The sequence below is a fragment of the Mustela erminea genome, chromosome 8 (assembly GCF_009829155.1).
Source record: "Mustela erminea isolate mMusErm1 chromosome 8, mMusErm1.Pri, whole genome shotgun sequence".
Taxonomy (NCBI): Eukaryota; Metazoa; Chordata; class Mammalia; order Carnivora; family Mustelidae; genus Mustela; species Mustela erminea.
The window spans coordinates 39,295,394-39,308,959 of record NC_045621.1 but is presented as its reverse complement, the minus strand read 5'-3'; the positions used below and the strand labels follow the sequence as shown (position 1 = coordinate 39,308,959).

Below are 13,566 nucleotides of genomic sequence, written 5' to 3'. Positions count from 1 at the left end.
ACCTGCTCCCTGCTCGCGCTGCGGTTCCTCGTATAGGTGCAGACAGGCCCTGGCGCGCACCCCTGAGTGCACACGGAAGCCATCTGCCTGGTCAGACCTTGGGCGGTTCTGGGCGGCGGACCCAGGCTGAACGCGAACTTACAGCCCCAGAACAGGACAGAATGCTACCGCACACACGCCCCAGCACCAGTATCTTGCGCCTGCCCTCTTAGCCCATCTCGTTCGCGAGTCACTCTCCGACACAGGCGAAAAGCTTGCACTCTCCGGTGTAGGACTTGCGCTCCCCCCTGCGGCCCCCGGGCAAACCTCGCTCTTCCTGAGCCTCCCGCCCAGACCTCCGCCCCATCCTCTGCCTTCCTAACTTAAAGACGTTGGTGCGAACTGAACTTCCGAGTAGGTGAAAGGTGGAGCCACAGTACCAGGCCTGTGCCTGTCTGGTACCCAGGGAAGAGTTTGGCAACAAGACAAATCTGCGTGGATTTCCGGCTGGGCCAACTTTCCGGCTGTGTGGCTTTGGGCAAGTGACTTAGTTCCTCTGAGCCTGTCTTTGCACCTGCAAAAAGGGAAACTGATCTCTTCTAGGGAGAGGGCATGCGTTGAGGTCCAAGCGTGTGTCCAGGGCACCGGGAGCACCAACGCTTGCCATGCCTGGCATGCGCTCGCTGCAAATTGGGTTCCCTGTGCGCGCCGCCTTGCAGCCTCGAGTGCGGCGGGAGAGAGCTGGCGGATCCGCGGATCCCTCGGGGGTGGAATGTAGGTGGGGGCAGTGGGGGAGCCCCCGCGGCCCCCTCTGGGCCCTCGGCGCGCGTGCCATTGGCCCGGGCGGCGGGGTGGGCGGGAGGATGACATCAGCGGCAGGTTGGATTATAAAGGCGCGAGCGGAGCCGCGGGCTCAGAGCGCACCCAGCCGGCGCCGCGCAACACTGGGACTCGCGCCCACACCGCAGCCTGGCTAGCCTGCTCCGCGCTCGCCTGCCTGCCTGCCCGCCGTCCCCCGTGCGCCCTCGCTGCCGCCGGTCTGCGCCCCTCGACCCCACCAGCACCATGCACCTCTCCCAGCTGCTGGCCTGCGCCCTGCTGCTCACGCTACTCTCGCTCCGGCCCTCTGAAGCCAAGCCCGGGGCACCGCCGAAGGTGGGTGCTGTTGCACGGACATCGGGACTGTGAGGGGCCATGGGAGGGCCGGGGGCATAGGAGGACGCGGCGCACAAGACGGAGCAGAGGGCGGGAAGATGGCCCTCTTCTCTGAGCTGTGCGAGGGTGAGAGCCGGGGAGCCCTCCAAACCAACTTGGGGGGTCTACGTCCCCAGCCTCGGGAATGTCGACAGATGCGCAGCTCCTGCCCCAGTGTGGCCAGTCCGGCAGGGACCAAAGAGGGGAGGGCAAGGGGCTCCCCGAAGGAGCGTACAACGGCGGCTGCGTGGCAGGTGGATGCCGCGCCGAGCTGTCCGGAAGCTCTGGGGGCGCGCTCAGGGCTCCGAAGGGACAAAACGCGCTGGCGGGCGCTTCGGGCTGGAGCATCAGGGGTCCCGCAAAGTACCTCGCGCTGCCGCCGGGCGTCCCTTCACCCGCCCGCCCTTTCCCTCGGACAGGTCCCGCGAACTCCGCCGGGGGAGGAGCTGGCCGAGCCCCAGGCTGCGGGAGGCAGTCAGAAGAAGGGGGACAAAACTCCCGGGGGCAGCGGCGCCAACCTCAAGGGCGACCGGTCGCGACTGCTCCGCGACCTGCGCGTGGACACCAAGTCGCGGGCGGCGTGGGCCCGCCTTCTGCATGAGCACCCCAACGCGCGCAAATACAAAGGAGGCAACAAGAAGGGCTTGTCCAAGGGCTGCTTCGGCCTCAAGCTGGACCGGATTGGCTCCATGAGCGGCTTGGGATGTTAGTGCGGCGACCCCTGGCGGCGGTGAGTACCACCAACCCTGGCCTCCGGGAGCTTGTGCACACCTAGCTCCCCCGCGGCGTCCCCCAGAACCCAGCCTGAACCCCCGTCCGCAGGCCAGTTCCTCTCTGATGCCCTGGCGTTGGGATCGTTCCGCCTCCCAATCAACCTTTGGAGGAGAGCCAGGCGATCCCGGTACGAGAATGAGTGTGTGTGCGAGGCATTTGCCCCCAACCCCATTTACCATCCCATTTTACAGATGAAGAAAGCGAGGGATAAAGCGGTCTTTGGGAAGGTCAGAAATGGCCCAACACGGATGAACCCACCTTAGTTCCTTTAGAGAAGCAGAGACAACTTGGTGGGGTCATGTCCACCTCCAAACCATAAGCCAACCAGCAGAACTGGTCTCCATTGGCCATTTGAGGTTATCAAGGGGAGATGGTGGGTTTGTGGGAGCAGAAAAGGGAGGGCATACACACAAGCAGAGGGTAAGTTTATCTACCAGCCTCTGGTATCCTGGTGCCCAGGCATCAGGCAGCCTGCAGGTCAGGACTGCTTCCCCAGTTGAACTTGGGCATATCTGGAGAAATACTTGCCCCTTCACAATAGAGAGAAGAGCCCTCTGTCCGCATCACCAGGATCCCCTTCTGCCCCAGGGCTTTCTGACCCTTCTTCCATCTCTAAGCCCTGGCTGTGAGCAGACCAGTCTGTCCAGGGTGCTGATGCTGCTTGCTGCCTGAGAGATTTCCGCATGGAAAATCAGTGTTTGTGGCATTATTTCAGGGCAGGGAAAAAGACTAAAATAAATCCCCCTCCCCCCAACCTGGACCTAAACATGTCCCAAACTGAGCTCCTCACTGTCTCCCTGCCTCCACCATGCTCGGGACCCCAGTTTCTGGTGTGGCCTCCTCACCCTCTACCAGGGCTGGAAACCCCTGTGCTCCCTTCAGCCCCTGCCGGGTGCTGCCTCGTGGCAGTGTTGCAAAGGTCCTCCCTGCCTCCCCCCTCCTGTCCCATCCTGCTGGCCATCAGTTCTTACCCAGAAACAGAGCCCACCTCTGAAGTTGACATTCAGGTGCTTTAGGATCTGACTCTTTTTGGTCTCCAGCCTTTTCCAGCGGCCTGGCTGCTACCAATCTGGATTGCACAGCTGTCTGTCCCCCTTGGAGACCACGGGGAGGCGGCTCTCTTACCCAAAAGGCCTTGTCAGCATCCACACTGTCTTCCCCCAGAGGGCAAAGAGAGCACCCCTCTTTGAAGCTCTCCAGCCTTTTTGACAACACAGAAACCTTTTCCACCTAAGCCGTAGTTGCTTGGAAACCTACTTAGCTCCCCCAGATGAACTCATGAGCAACTTCAGGGCCAAGTGCTAGCCTAAGGTGATCTGGAACACATGCCACCCCCAAAGAGGCTCCGAAAAATGTTTGTCAATGACCAGAGGAACATGCCCCTCCCCCCAGCTTAGGGGCACCCCTCTCCCATCCGCTTTGGGCTTTAGCAGTGTTTCTCATCCATACAGCCAGACTTGACTGTGTGCCCCTCCCCCCCCATTTCTGCAGGGGCTTCATTTATCTGAGATCTTGACTCACCCCTGCCCAGGAAGAGGCGATTCTGGCCTGTAGTGGCGTCCATTGTCATGGCTTTGCTCTCCTCTGTCCTGTCTTAACAATGAAGTGATGGAGCCACAGGGCCTCATAATTTCAGTTTACTCTGCAATCTAAGCACCAGCCTCAAGCTTTAGAATCTAAACAAATGTTACTCAACAGGTTAGCGGGAGACAAGATGAGGAAGGGGGCCCGGAAAGTGTCTGGCAGGCACATTCCAGTAGGGTCCTTGGCTTTGGGCGTTGCCGTCTCGGGGTGCCAAGTGATGGTCCAGCGGGTGGGGAGGAGCTGGGGAGGAGGCAGTTTGCTAGGACGTCTCAGCCCCTTTGACCAGTGAGATTTGTCAACCCCCCAGAAGTTCTGTCCTTTAGCTGAACAGCCACCTTCCTCACCTTAACCTTCCCAGCCCCAGCCTCACGCCACAGCTGTCACAAAAAGACAGCATCCTTCCTGCCACCGGCAGCCTCCTAGCGGAGGTGACCAGGGCAGCCTACTGTCTCAGCTTCAAAGAGAGACAGCTTAGATTTTTCACATCAATGAAAACTTGTCCCAGGCTATGGCCACTTCTTCACTCAGGAGTTGACTTTGACTCTAAGCAGCCACCATAATGACTGTCGCTGATGGTTATAGTCTTGATTATAAAATTCTAATGACAGAGATGGAGTGTGGCCGATGCCTGAATGAACACCTTGCCCAGGAGCCCCAGGGACATCACAGATATCTATCATCTGTTTAAACACATGAGACACCCAGAGACGGGAGGTGAGGGACAGTTCACCAAGACCCAGGGTCCCTCTGTGTGTGCTGTCCTCTGGGAGGGCACCGTCTCAGGAGGACTCCTTCCTCGGGCCACACAGCACCCACACGCCCATTAGCAGAGAGCTGGTAGAACCCTCAACAAAGGACTCAACTCTCAACCCAGTGAACCCAGTATGACCATTCTTTGTCCCAGGGCTGGCATGAGACTCCGTTTCCTCTGCGTCCAATGGGGACCCTTTGTGAGGCGCAGAGAGCTGGAGAAGGAAGTGCTATTTAATGAGGGGCAGCTGTGACCCAGACACTCGGCCAATGCCCAAAGTGTGGCCCCCTGTTGAATCTTAAAGCCGGCCCTGGGAGGTGGCTATTATCCCATTTTATGGGTGAGGAAAGCGATACTCAAAGCTATCCTGGGCCATCCAGGAAGTTCATGTCAGAGTTGGGATTCGAGCCCAGAACTCCCAACTCCTCAGATGTTTGTCTTCCCCTTTCCTCTGCTGTCACACAGACACAGAAAGCACCCCGAGGAGGGTTTGTGTCAGAGCAAAAAAAAAGGGACAAGAGCATTGTTACTCTCCTCCCCTTCCTGTGCCTCACCCAGTGCCATGGGCCAGGCCTGCAGGGACACTGAGGGGGAGGAGGGCTGGCAGACATCCTCCGTCCACCTGTGCTGGGGCAGGAAGAGCCAAAGACACAGCAGGAGGTGAGGGGAGGGCCAGAGGGGGACCCCTTCCCACCCCCCCCAAGTCAGTCCAGGTGGGACACTGCTTCCCACTGCCGTGGAAAAGGGACTGTCCTGCAGGTTGGGCTTTCTCAGCTAAGTGTCCCATATCCCCTCTGTGTTTCAGGATCGGGAACTTGCTCCGTTTTGCTGAGGTCATTCTTGGTCATCAGCCATCTGGAAACCCCTCCGACATAATGTGGCTTCTACATTTCTTTCTTTCTTTTCTTTTTTTTTTTTTTTTTCCTGGTACTGGGAATACACAACACCAGCTGTTTTATTATTATTTGGGAAGGGGGGTATGATTTTATTGTTTGTCTGTTTTTTGAAAATGAAAAATAAAAAGTTATATATTATATATATATATTATATACATGCAACACACACACCTGCACGATCGTGATGACAAGGGGCAGTTTTGAAGAGACTGACAAAACCAGCTGTAAAACGTTGCTGTTTGTAAATTCATGTCATGCATAAATGTATTTATGTTGTAAAGCTATTTATATTGTTTATAAAGAGATATTTATAAAAATTTTATTTATGTAACTAAATGAAAGAAGTCAATCATTGTAATGTTTTTGTCTTAACTAGTGGAAAAATGTAAAAAAAAAAAAAAAGTCATTCCATGAACATCTTGAAAACTGTCTTTATTTACTTACCGCATTTGTTTTTTAAGATATTAGAGTGAGGAAGAGGGAATGTGAAGAGAAGGCTTTTGCCTTTCTTCCGTCCCGCTGTGGGTTCAACCAGCCTCCCAGTTCTGGATTTGTTTGTATCAGAATGCCCTGGGGATCTTGGGGAGGCTGGGTGGCTCCTCGGTAGGTTAAATGTCTGCCTTCAGCTCAGGTCATGATCCCAGAGTCCTGGGATCAAGCCCCATGTTGGGTTCCCTGCTCGGTGGGGAGCCTGCTTCTTCTCCCTCTCCCTCTTCCCCTATCCACTCATGCTCTCTCTCTCTCTCTCTCCTCCCTCTCTCTCAAATAAATAACTAAAATCTTAAAAAAAAAAAAAAAAAAAAAAAAGATCCTGGGGATCTTGTTAAAAGTAAAGACTCCTGCCCCTACCAGTCCCTGATTGACAGAATCTGAGCCCCCAGGGTTGGGGGGATAGCACTCGCCACATACATTTTGTCTCTGGTGATTCTGACCAGTTTGGCCAGGTCGGGAGGCTCTGCTCAGAACCCTTCACAGCTGAGAAGTCAGAAGCTGTGAATTAAACTAAGATGGAATTTAGCTGACTGAGGGTCCTCTAATTCTACTCCATCTTCTCTCTGTTAGGAGAGGAGGGAAAGAACTGGAAACTTCCCTCCTGTTTGGAGAGATTCAGGTTTCTGTGTAGGTTGCAGAATTGGCCAGGTTACCGTGTGAACGTTCGCGCACAAACGCAAAAGGTGGGTCATTTGATCTCAGAGTGAATGTCATGGTCAACAGGGACAGAGGCCGAAGTCCTCAGAGAGCGAGGAGGTGTGAGCTTCTGTGTCTGCCCAGTCCGCTTGCTTTGCCGGTGGTCGTGGTGTGTCTCGTCATGTGAAGCTGCCAGCAGTTATGCCTCTGCCCTGGGCAGCCTGACTGTGACATGAATATTTAGAATCTCTTGGCCTGAAACCTGCCAGAAAATCAAATAACTCCAAGGTCATCTCATCTCATCCTCGACATAGTGACCCCTGCCGTCTGTCTTCTGTCCCCTATTTGGTGAGAGCAGGGACGAAAAGAACCTTTGGGGCTGGTTGTATCAGCTGGGGATATATATGACAACCCTGCTCAGGGGAACTGGGACAGCATGGCCCCGACGTCACAGGTCGGCAGACCTGGCTGAGTTGTTGCCCTGGAAAACTGGCATGTGGGGAAGGAGACCAGAGCACCCAGCCTTTGATCTGAACAGGCCTCTGAACTCCATCCTTCCTTCTCTGCTGCTGCAGGCTCTCAGGACAACCCAGTGACCTTGTCCAGGTGAGAAAACTGTTTTTAAGATAGGTTCCAGCTGCAGAAGGTTAGGGACCTTCCCACCACCCCCTCAACTTCCACCTCTGCCTGGGGAGTGGGGTGCTGCTATTCGAGGGCATGGCTGGCTTCCTCGGTCTCACCCCACCTCTGCAGCTCAGAACTCAGAACGTGTCAATGAGGGTGAGGGGTTCCAGTACTCAGGCCTCACCAGTGCCTTGGTTTGCTGTGCTGTCTGCCGACCCCATGTCAGGGGATCCAGAGGGGGGCTGCAGAAGCAGGGAGAACAAGAAGGCAACAGGTACATTGTGGGCTTTGCTGGTGGCGAGGTACATACCTCTCCCCTGAACCCAAAGACTCAAGCAGGGAGAATTCTGGGATTCAGGGAGTCTTCCAGCTAAAGGTTGGACAGGATCTAGGATGCTGGTAACCCCAAGCCCAAGTACACATGTTTTCCTACCAAGTAGCCCTCACCCACGAATTAGTCCACAAATAGCACGCACAACTCAGTTGTCAGCTTCTGTCCCCACCAGCTGGAAGGCAGTTCCTCGGTCTGCTGGGCGAGGATGTTGTTAGACAGCCTGTCCTCCTTGGCTATCCAAACCTGAAATGCTATGGCTGCTTCCACAGCAGTGACAAGGACATGTCATCCTGGCAGGAATTTCTGCTGAAAAGCCAGGAAGGATAGACAAATATTCCATAAATAATAGGACAAGTTTTGAAACCTTCAGAGATTTCCCCAGGTGGTATTACCCAAGAGTTTCCAATCCTCTTGTCTGGGTCTTGGTCTCCCCCATCTCCACAAGCACCTCGCCTCCAAAGCTGCCTGGGGAACCCGCAGCTTCTGTCCCATGCAGGGCGGCCACGACAGCCAGGACCACCTGGGAGGATTGGTTCCAGAGATATACCATCACTGCACCTGCCATGGAGGTGATGGGAGCTCTAGGTCCTCGGCCAGGCTCATGGTTCCAGGAGTCCACCACCCCTACTCCATGCATCCAAGACATGGTAGGTCCTCACGTGACAGCCATGACCCCAAAGGGGTGGTCCAAAAGGGACTGCATGGGAGCCGGGGTGCTCTGAGGGTAATCAGAGAGACTCAGAGCCTGGAAAGGGGCAGACTAAGGAGCCTGACCCTCTCTTAGGGACCATGTAAGTGGGAGGGAGCCACAGTCAACGTCACATCAGAAATGGAATTTGACTCGGACAGTTCAAAGGAAGAAGGGACTACTCCATCACAGAGGTGTGGACAGGTGCCCCCGAGGAGCCAGGGGGTGGCCAGTTCCTCCCCTGGGAGGAAAGGAGAAGCTGTCCCTGAGTTGGAGCTGGGTGGAGGAGTTGTCCTATGGTGGGGTAGACATGTCCCCAAAACAGGGAGAAATACCCCACCCTCTCCCTTCCTCGCTCCCTCTCCTGCTGGTGCCTGATAGTCTAGAGGCTGAGGCTGGGAGGTGTTTCTCTCTCAGGCACCTCCATCCTTCCTGATTCTTCCTGATTCTGACATCACATTGTTCGTCAGTCACTTCGGAGAGCTGGGAGTTTGGGTCCTCATGTACACCTTCCTGTGTGGGTGGCCCTCTCCAGAAACAGCTTGGGAGCCAAGAACTGTTGGCCAACGAAGTACATTCAGATTTGCAAGGGGCAGAAGTTTATATACTTCTGTAATGTTTTTCCCTTTTTTATGGTACTAGGACACAGGCTCTTAATTAATTCCTCTGTTTTGCTATTTTCTGATCTATTTCTGCTTGTATATTTTTTACTTAGTAATGTTATTTATATTGGTTTTGTTAACAATTCCCTGTACCTTTTCCAAATTTGTAATTTAATTTTTGTTTCTGAGTATGGCTGTATTCATATCCCCAAATTTTGATATATGGCATTCTGATTTTATCTTCTCAATAATCTGTTGACTTGATTTTTTTTTAATTTTATTTATTTATTTATTTGAGAGAGCGTGAGAGAGAGAGCACAAAGCAGGGGAAGAATAGCAGAGGGAGAGGGAGAAGCAGATTCCTCCCCAGGCAGGGAGAGGCTTAACCAGCTGAGCCACCCAGGTGCCCCAATTTAGTTTTTTTTTTTTCCCCTGATAATTCCAAGTGGGATTTAATTTTTCCTCAATTAATTTTAGTTTTACTGAGCTTAGACTCAGTGTTTATATACTCTCTGCTTTATGAAATTATTCATTCCTATTTTGTAATCACTTTTGTAAAAGTTCATGAATACTTTAAAAATAAGATGAATAGGGGCGCCTGGGTGACTCAGGTCATGATCCCAGGGTCCTGGGATAGAGCCCTGCATCGGGCTCTCTGCTAGGCAGGGAGCCTACTTCCTCCTCTCTCTCTGCCTGCCTGTCTACTTGTGATCTCTGTCTGTCAAATAAATTTTTAAAAAATTAGATGAATGTGTTCACACTGCTCAAAGTTCTGTAAGCATTTAATGCATTTTGCCTTTTATGTTACTAAGCTCAAATCTTCCGACCTTCTATGAATTCACTGAAGACTAATGATGTTGGAAAAATGCACTGTAATTTTTTTCTCTATTTATCCTTATATTTTAATAGTGATATAGTTGTTACTTCTTTAGAACATAAAGACTCAGTATTAATGTATGTATTGGGATATGTGAGGTTATGCTGTGGTAACAACCAGCCCCCAAATTTCAGCGGCTTAAAATAAAGATCTATTTCTTGGCTGTCCAAAGTCTGCTGTGGGTCTGGGCAGCCCTCCAGAGCAACTCCTTACAATGGCTGAGCAGTTGCATCTCCCAATCAGAGCAGATTTCCTCCCCTGGGGGGTCCAGAAGCAGCATGCTGGGAGGTCACACATAGAGGGACCAGGAGCTGATGTAGGAGACTTACACTCACATTTAATTGGCCAAAACAAGTCCCATGGCCATGCTTTACTTGGAAGATCCTCCTTCCTGCCTGAAAAAGGGAGACCCACCCGGAAACAGGAGTGTGTTTGAACCAACGTGTAACTGTCACTTAAGGACTTCCCATGTCACGTGCCCTGTACTTCCTAGTAAATTCCATTTTACCTGGTACGAACAATATCAATCCTACTTTATTTTTATTTGTGCTTGAGATCTTTGCCCAAACCTGGATTCTTCCCCTTGCTGTGTATTTTTTTTTATTTAGGTGCGTTAATCAAGTTTTACATTAAAATATATTTAATCGGAGACATTTTGGAATTTAATAAGGAAACTAGATTGTTCACATTTGCCATCATTATTGCTTATTCTTGGGCCAACGTCATCTGAATTTTGACTTTGTGTTTTTAAAGCTCTTTAATTTCTTTTTTGTTCCTTTATGTTTTTTTTTTTTTTTCTGTAGCCTATTTTGCTTGCTTTTATCTTCTGCAGTGATTTGGAAAGTAGACATCCTGTTTTTAATTCTGTTAGTGGTTCCATTTATTTTTTCATGAAAATTATTAAACCCACATTTATATTATTATCAAAATCAAAATCACAAACAATGACTGCAGGCTCCTTTACAAGACCAAGAATGTAGCCCATTTGCTTTTACCCTGGTCTCCTCTGTCCTGTGTCTCCGTTAACATAATCTGCCTGCACTCTCCTCAACTGGACCATTAAAACCACCAAAACATCCTCTCTCTGAAATCCCTTCAGCTTTCTGTTTGTTGTACCTTTGTAATCATACATTTAGACCTTTGACCCTAACCCTCCTCCCCACATGGCATCCCACTGCACACTCTCCCTGGGCTGCCTTCTCTGCCCACTGCCTGTCTGTCTCCACGGTGGTGGTGGGGGCTCCAGCAGGTCTGGGGGGTCCATTTCAGACCCAGGGTATGGTATGGTGTGTGTGTGTGTGTGTAGTGGTGTATGTGTGTAGGGTGTGTGTGTGTATGTTGGGGGCTGTCTGGTGTGTCTGTACGGTGTGTCTGTGTGTATGTTGCGGGGGGAGTGTCTGGTGGGTGGGTGGGTGTGCGCGCGTGTGTGCGGTGTGTACTGTGTCTGTGTGTCTGTGTGTCTGTGCGGCGTGCGCAGGGATGGTCTGGGGGCCACGCTTCACCCTGGCCCCGCCAGGGCGCGTTTCCAGCCCGGCGCCCGCCCACCCCTTCCCTTCCTGAGCGCCGCATTCCCGGGAGGAGCGCGCAGCTGCAGCGCATGGCTCCTCTGGCCGCGGAACTGCAGATCCGGAGCTGGACGGACTTGTCATCTCCCGGGCTGGCCGGCTCTCCTGCTGGGGAGCCCTTTGAGGCCCTCGGAGGGGAGCAGGACGTAACAAGGTTCCAGGTGTTCTGTTGGTACCGCTGAGCCGGCTCAGAGAAGGCGTCGCTCCCCGAGATCGACACCAGAGGGCGCGACAGCTCCGCACTGATCGTGGGCGCTCTGGGGACAAAGGCAGGGCCTCGAGATGTCCTGTGGAGCACGTGCGAACGGGGCTGTGGACCCCAGGCGCGGGTGCTCAGGGTGAGATGGGGGACCCGGGCTGCGCCCTGAGCCCTGGGAAGCTCTACGGACTCCCTCTCCTGGCTTGGTGCTTGAGTCAGTTGGTCTGCAGGCTCAGTTCACACATCCTTGCAGGTTGCTGAAGGCCCAGGACTGGTGTGAATTCTGAGTGTGACCAAAGAGCAAGGCATTGGCCTCCAGGGGTCACGCCGCCGGAAACAGACTGGGCAGTGGGAGGGCTGGTAGAGTTGCTCAGGATTTACCCCCATTCCATGCCAGGAAGTCTCTCCAATTTGTGAGCTCATGCACTCCATCCGTAAGATCTTGGGTGTCTTATTTATGTGTACATGAAATGCAAGCACTTGTTTAATAAAATTATAAGATTGTGTACATATACATATACCTTCTTTCCAGGCCCTAGGATAGGCCCACTCTCCCATGTAAAGTGCACCAGACCAAGGAGCCCTCAGCACCTTTCCACGGAAGGCCTGGGGAGTGGCATGGGGTGGACAGAATGGTGTCAGCTCCTGCATAATCCACGAACCATGGGATGGGGAGACTGGGCTTAAACTCAAGGAGAAGGTTGAGATCATTTTTTGAGGCTGGAGATTCAATGACATCAGACAGGATGTTTACCAAGTGGTGACAGCTATTATCTCTAGATGAGGGATTTCAGGCGGCTTTTTTATTCTCTGTACTTTAAAAAATATATATTTAATTTATTTCGGAGAGAGAGACAGTGAGAGAGGGAAAACAAGCAGGGGGAAGAGCAGACTCCCCGCTGAGCAGGGAGGAAGATGTGGGGTTTGATCTCAGGACCCTGGGACCATGACCTGAGCCAAAGGCAGATGCTTAACCGACTGAGCCACCCAGGCATGCCTATTCTTTGTACTTCTGGTTGAACTTGAGGTTGCATGCAAAGAGGTGGTAGGTGTACGTGTCTGTCGATGTAGGTGTGTATGTGGATGCATGTACATAGATGTGTGTATGTGTGCACACACACACACTCGTAGCAGCCCTATTCACCCAAAAGTAGAAACAACCCAAATGCCCATGAGCGGGTGAATACGTTTGTCAGAGTGCGATATCCACTTTGTTCCTAAAGGATGTGCCGACACAGGCTTAGGACATAAAGGAAACTTTAAAACATGAGTTTATAAGTGAAAGAAGGCAGACACAAAAGGCCACGTCTTATATCGTTCCATCTACATGAAAGTTCCAGAACAGGCACATCTATAGGGACAGAAAGTCCCTCCTGAGTGGGTGTCCAGGGCGGCAGTGGGAGCATGAGCAGATGTGGGGAAGGCTGTTAACGGGTATCAGTTTTCTTTTGGGGGTTCGGAAAAGAGTCTCAAACTGGTCGTCATGATGGTTGACAACCTTGGATAGACTGAACCCTACGGACTTGTATGTGCTCAGCATGTAAAGTAGATTGTATGTGAACCAGATCTCGAGAAGTTTGTTACTTGAAAAACAGTAAGTTTATTTCAAAAGGTAGAAGAAATTCAAAAACCTTAAGAAAGAAAACTCTTAGACTAAATCAGGTGCTCAGACCCCGGCCCTGTGCTTGGCAGGCCCTCTCACAGGAGCGGGGTCTCCAAGCAGCAAGCGAGCAGAGCCAGGCGCACCAGGTGTTGGGCAGTCTGCTCCCTGTGCCTGGCCCCCCTGGGAGGCCTAGGTGGTGACACCACAGCATCCTCCTCTGGAGAAAGGGAGCAGTCCTAGTACGGCCTTGTGGGGCAGCTGCGAGGATGCAGGATATGATGCCTTCAGGATCCTTGCTCTGTGGCTGGCCTGCGGGAGCACCACGGTTACAAGGGGACAAGGGAACAGGGTGCACAAATGCTCCGCCAGCCAAGGGCCCAGGCTTCCCAGACTACGAACAAAAGCCCATCACAGTAACAGTGATACCCGAATTACCTGGGCCTGCAGATTCAGGCTACCTCTCTGTCATCACCCCCAATTTCAGGAAGACCCCAGAGACACCACACACTGTCTTCTCTTTTCCTCTAGGCTGACAGCCAATGGCCCACAAGCCTAAAGGGGACATCGCCCACTGAGGCCATGTTGTCAATGTCCCCCAGAGATGCCACTCTGTTGGACACAGAAAGTCCCCATGGGAACACACGAGCTTTCTGGATGTCAATGTCAGGAAGTGGTGGGTGGGGGAACTCCATGTCCCTGAGTGGTCCTGCCAGGCCAAGTCCACGGTCTCTGAACTGCCCTTTCAGGCCTGCCAAGAGCCACTCTAGC

General features: G+C 52.6%; 1 protein-coding gene across 1 annotated transcript; it reads left to right on the top strand.

The window, feature by feature from the left end:
* Positions 1-889: 889 nt before the first annotated feature.
* NPPC (natriuretic peptide C) lies at positions 890-5,726 on the top strand. The gene is made up of 3 exons (XM_032355171.1): positions 890-1,134; positions 1,593-1,903; positions 5,088-5,726. The coding sequence occupies exons 1-2, from the start codon at positions 1,045-1,047 to the stop codon at positions 1,881-1,883; spliced, it is 381 nt and encodes a 126-aa protein (XP_032211062.1). The 5' UTR covers positions 890-1,044; the 3' UTR covers positions 1,884-1,903; positions 5,088-5,726.
* Positions 5,727-13,566: the final 7,840 nt, after the last annotated feature.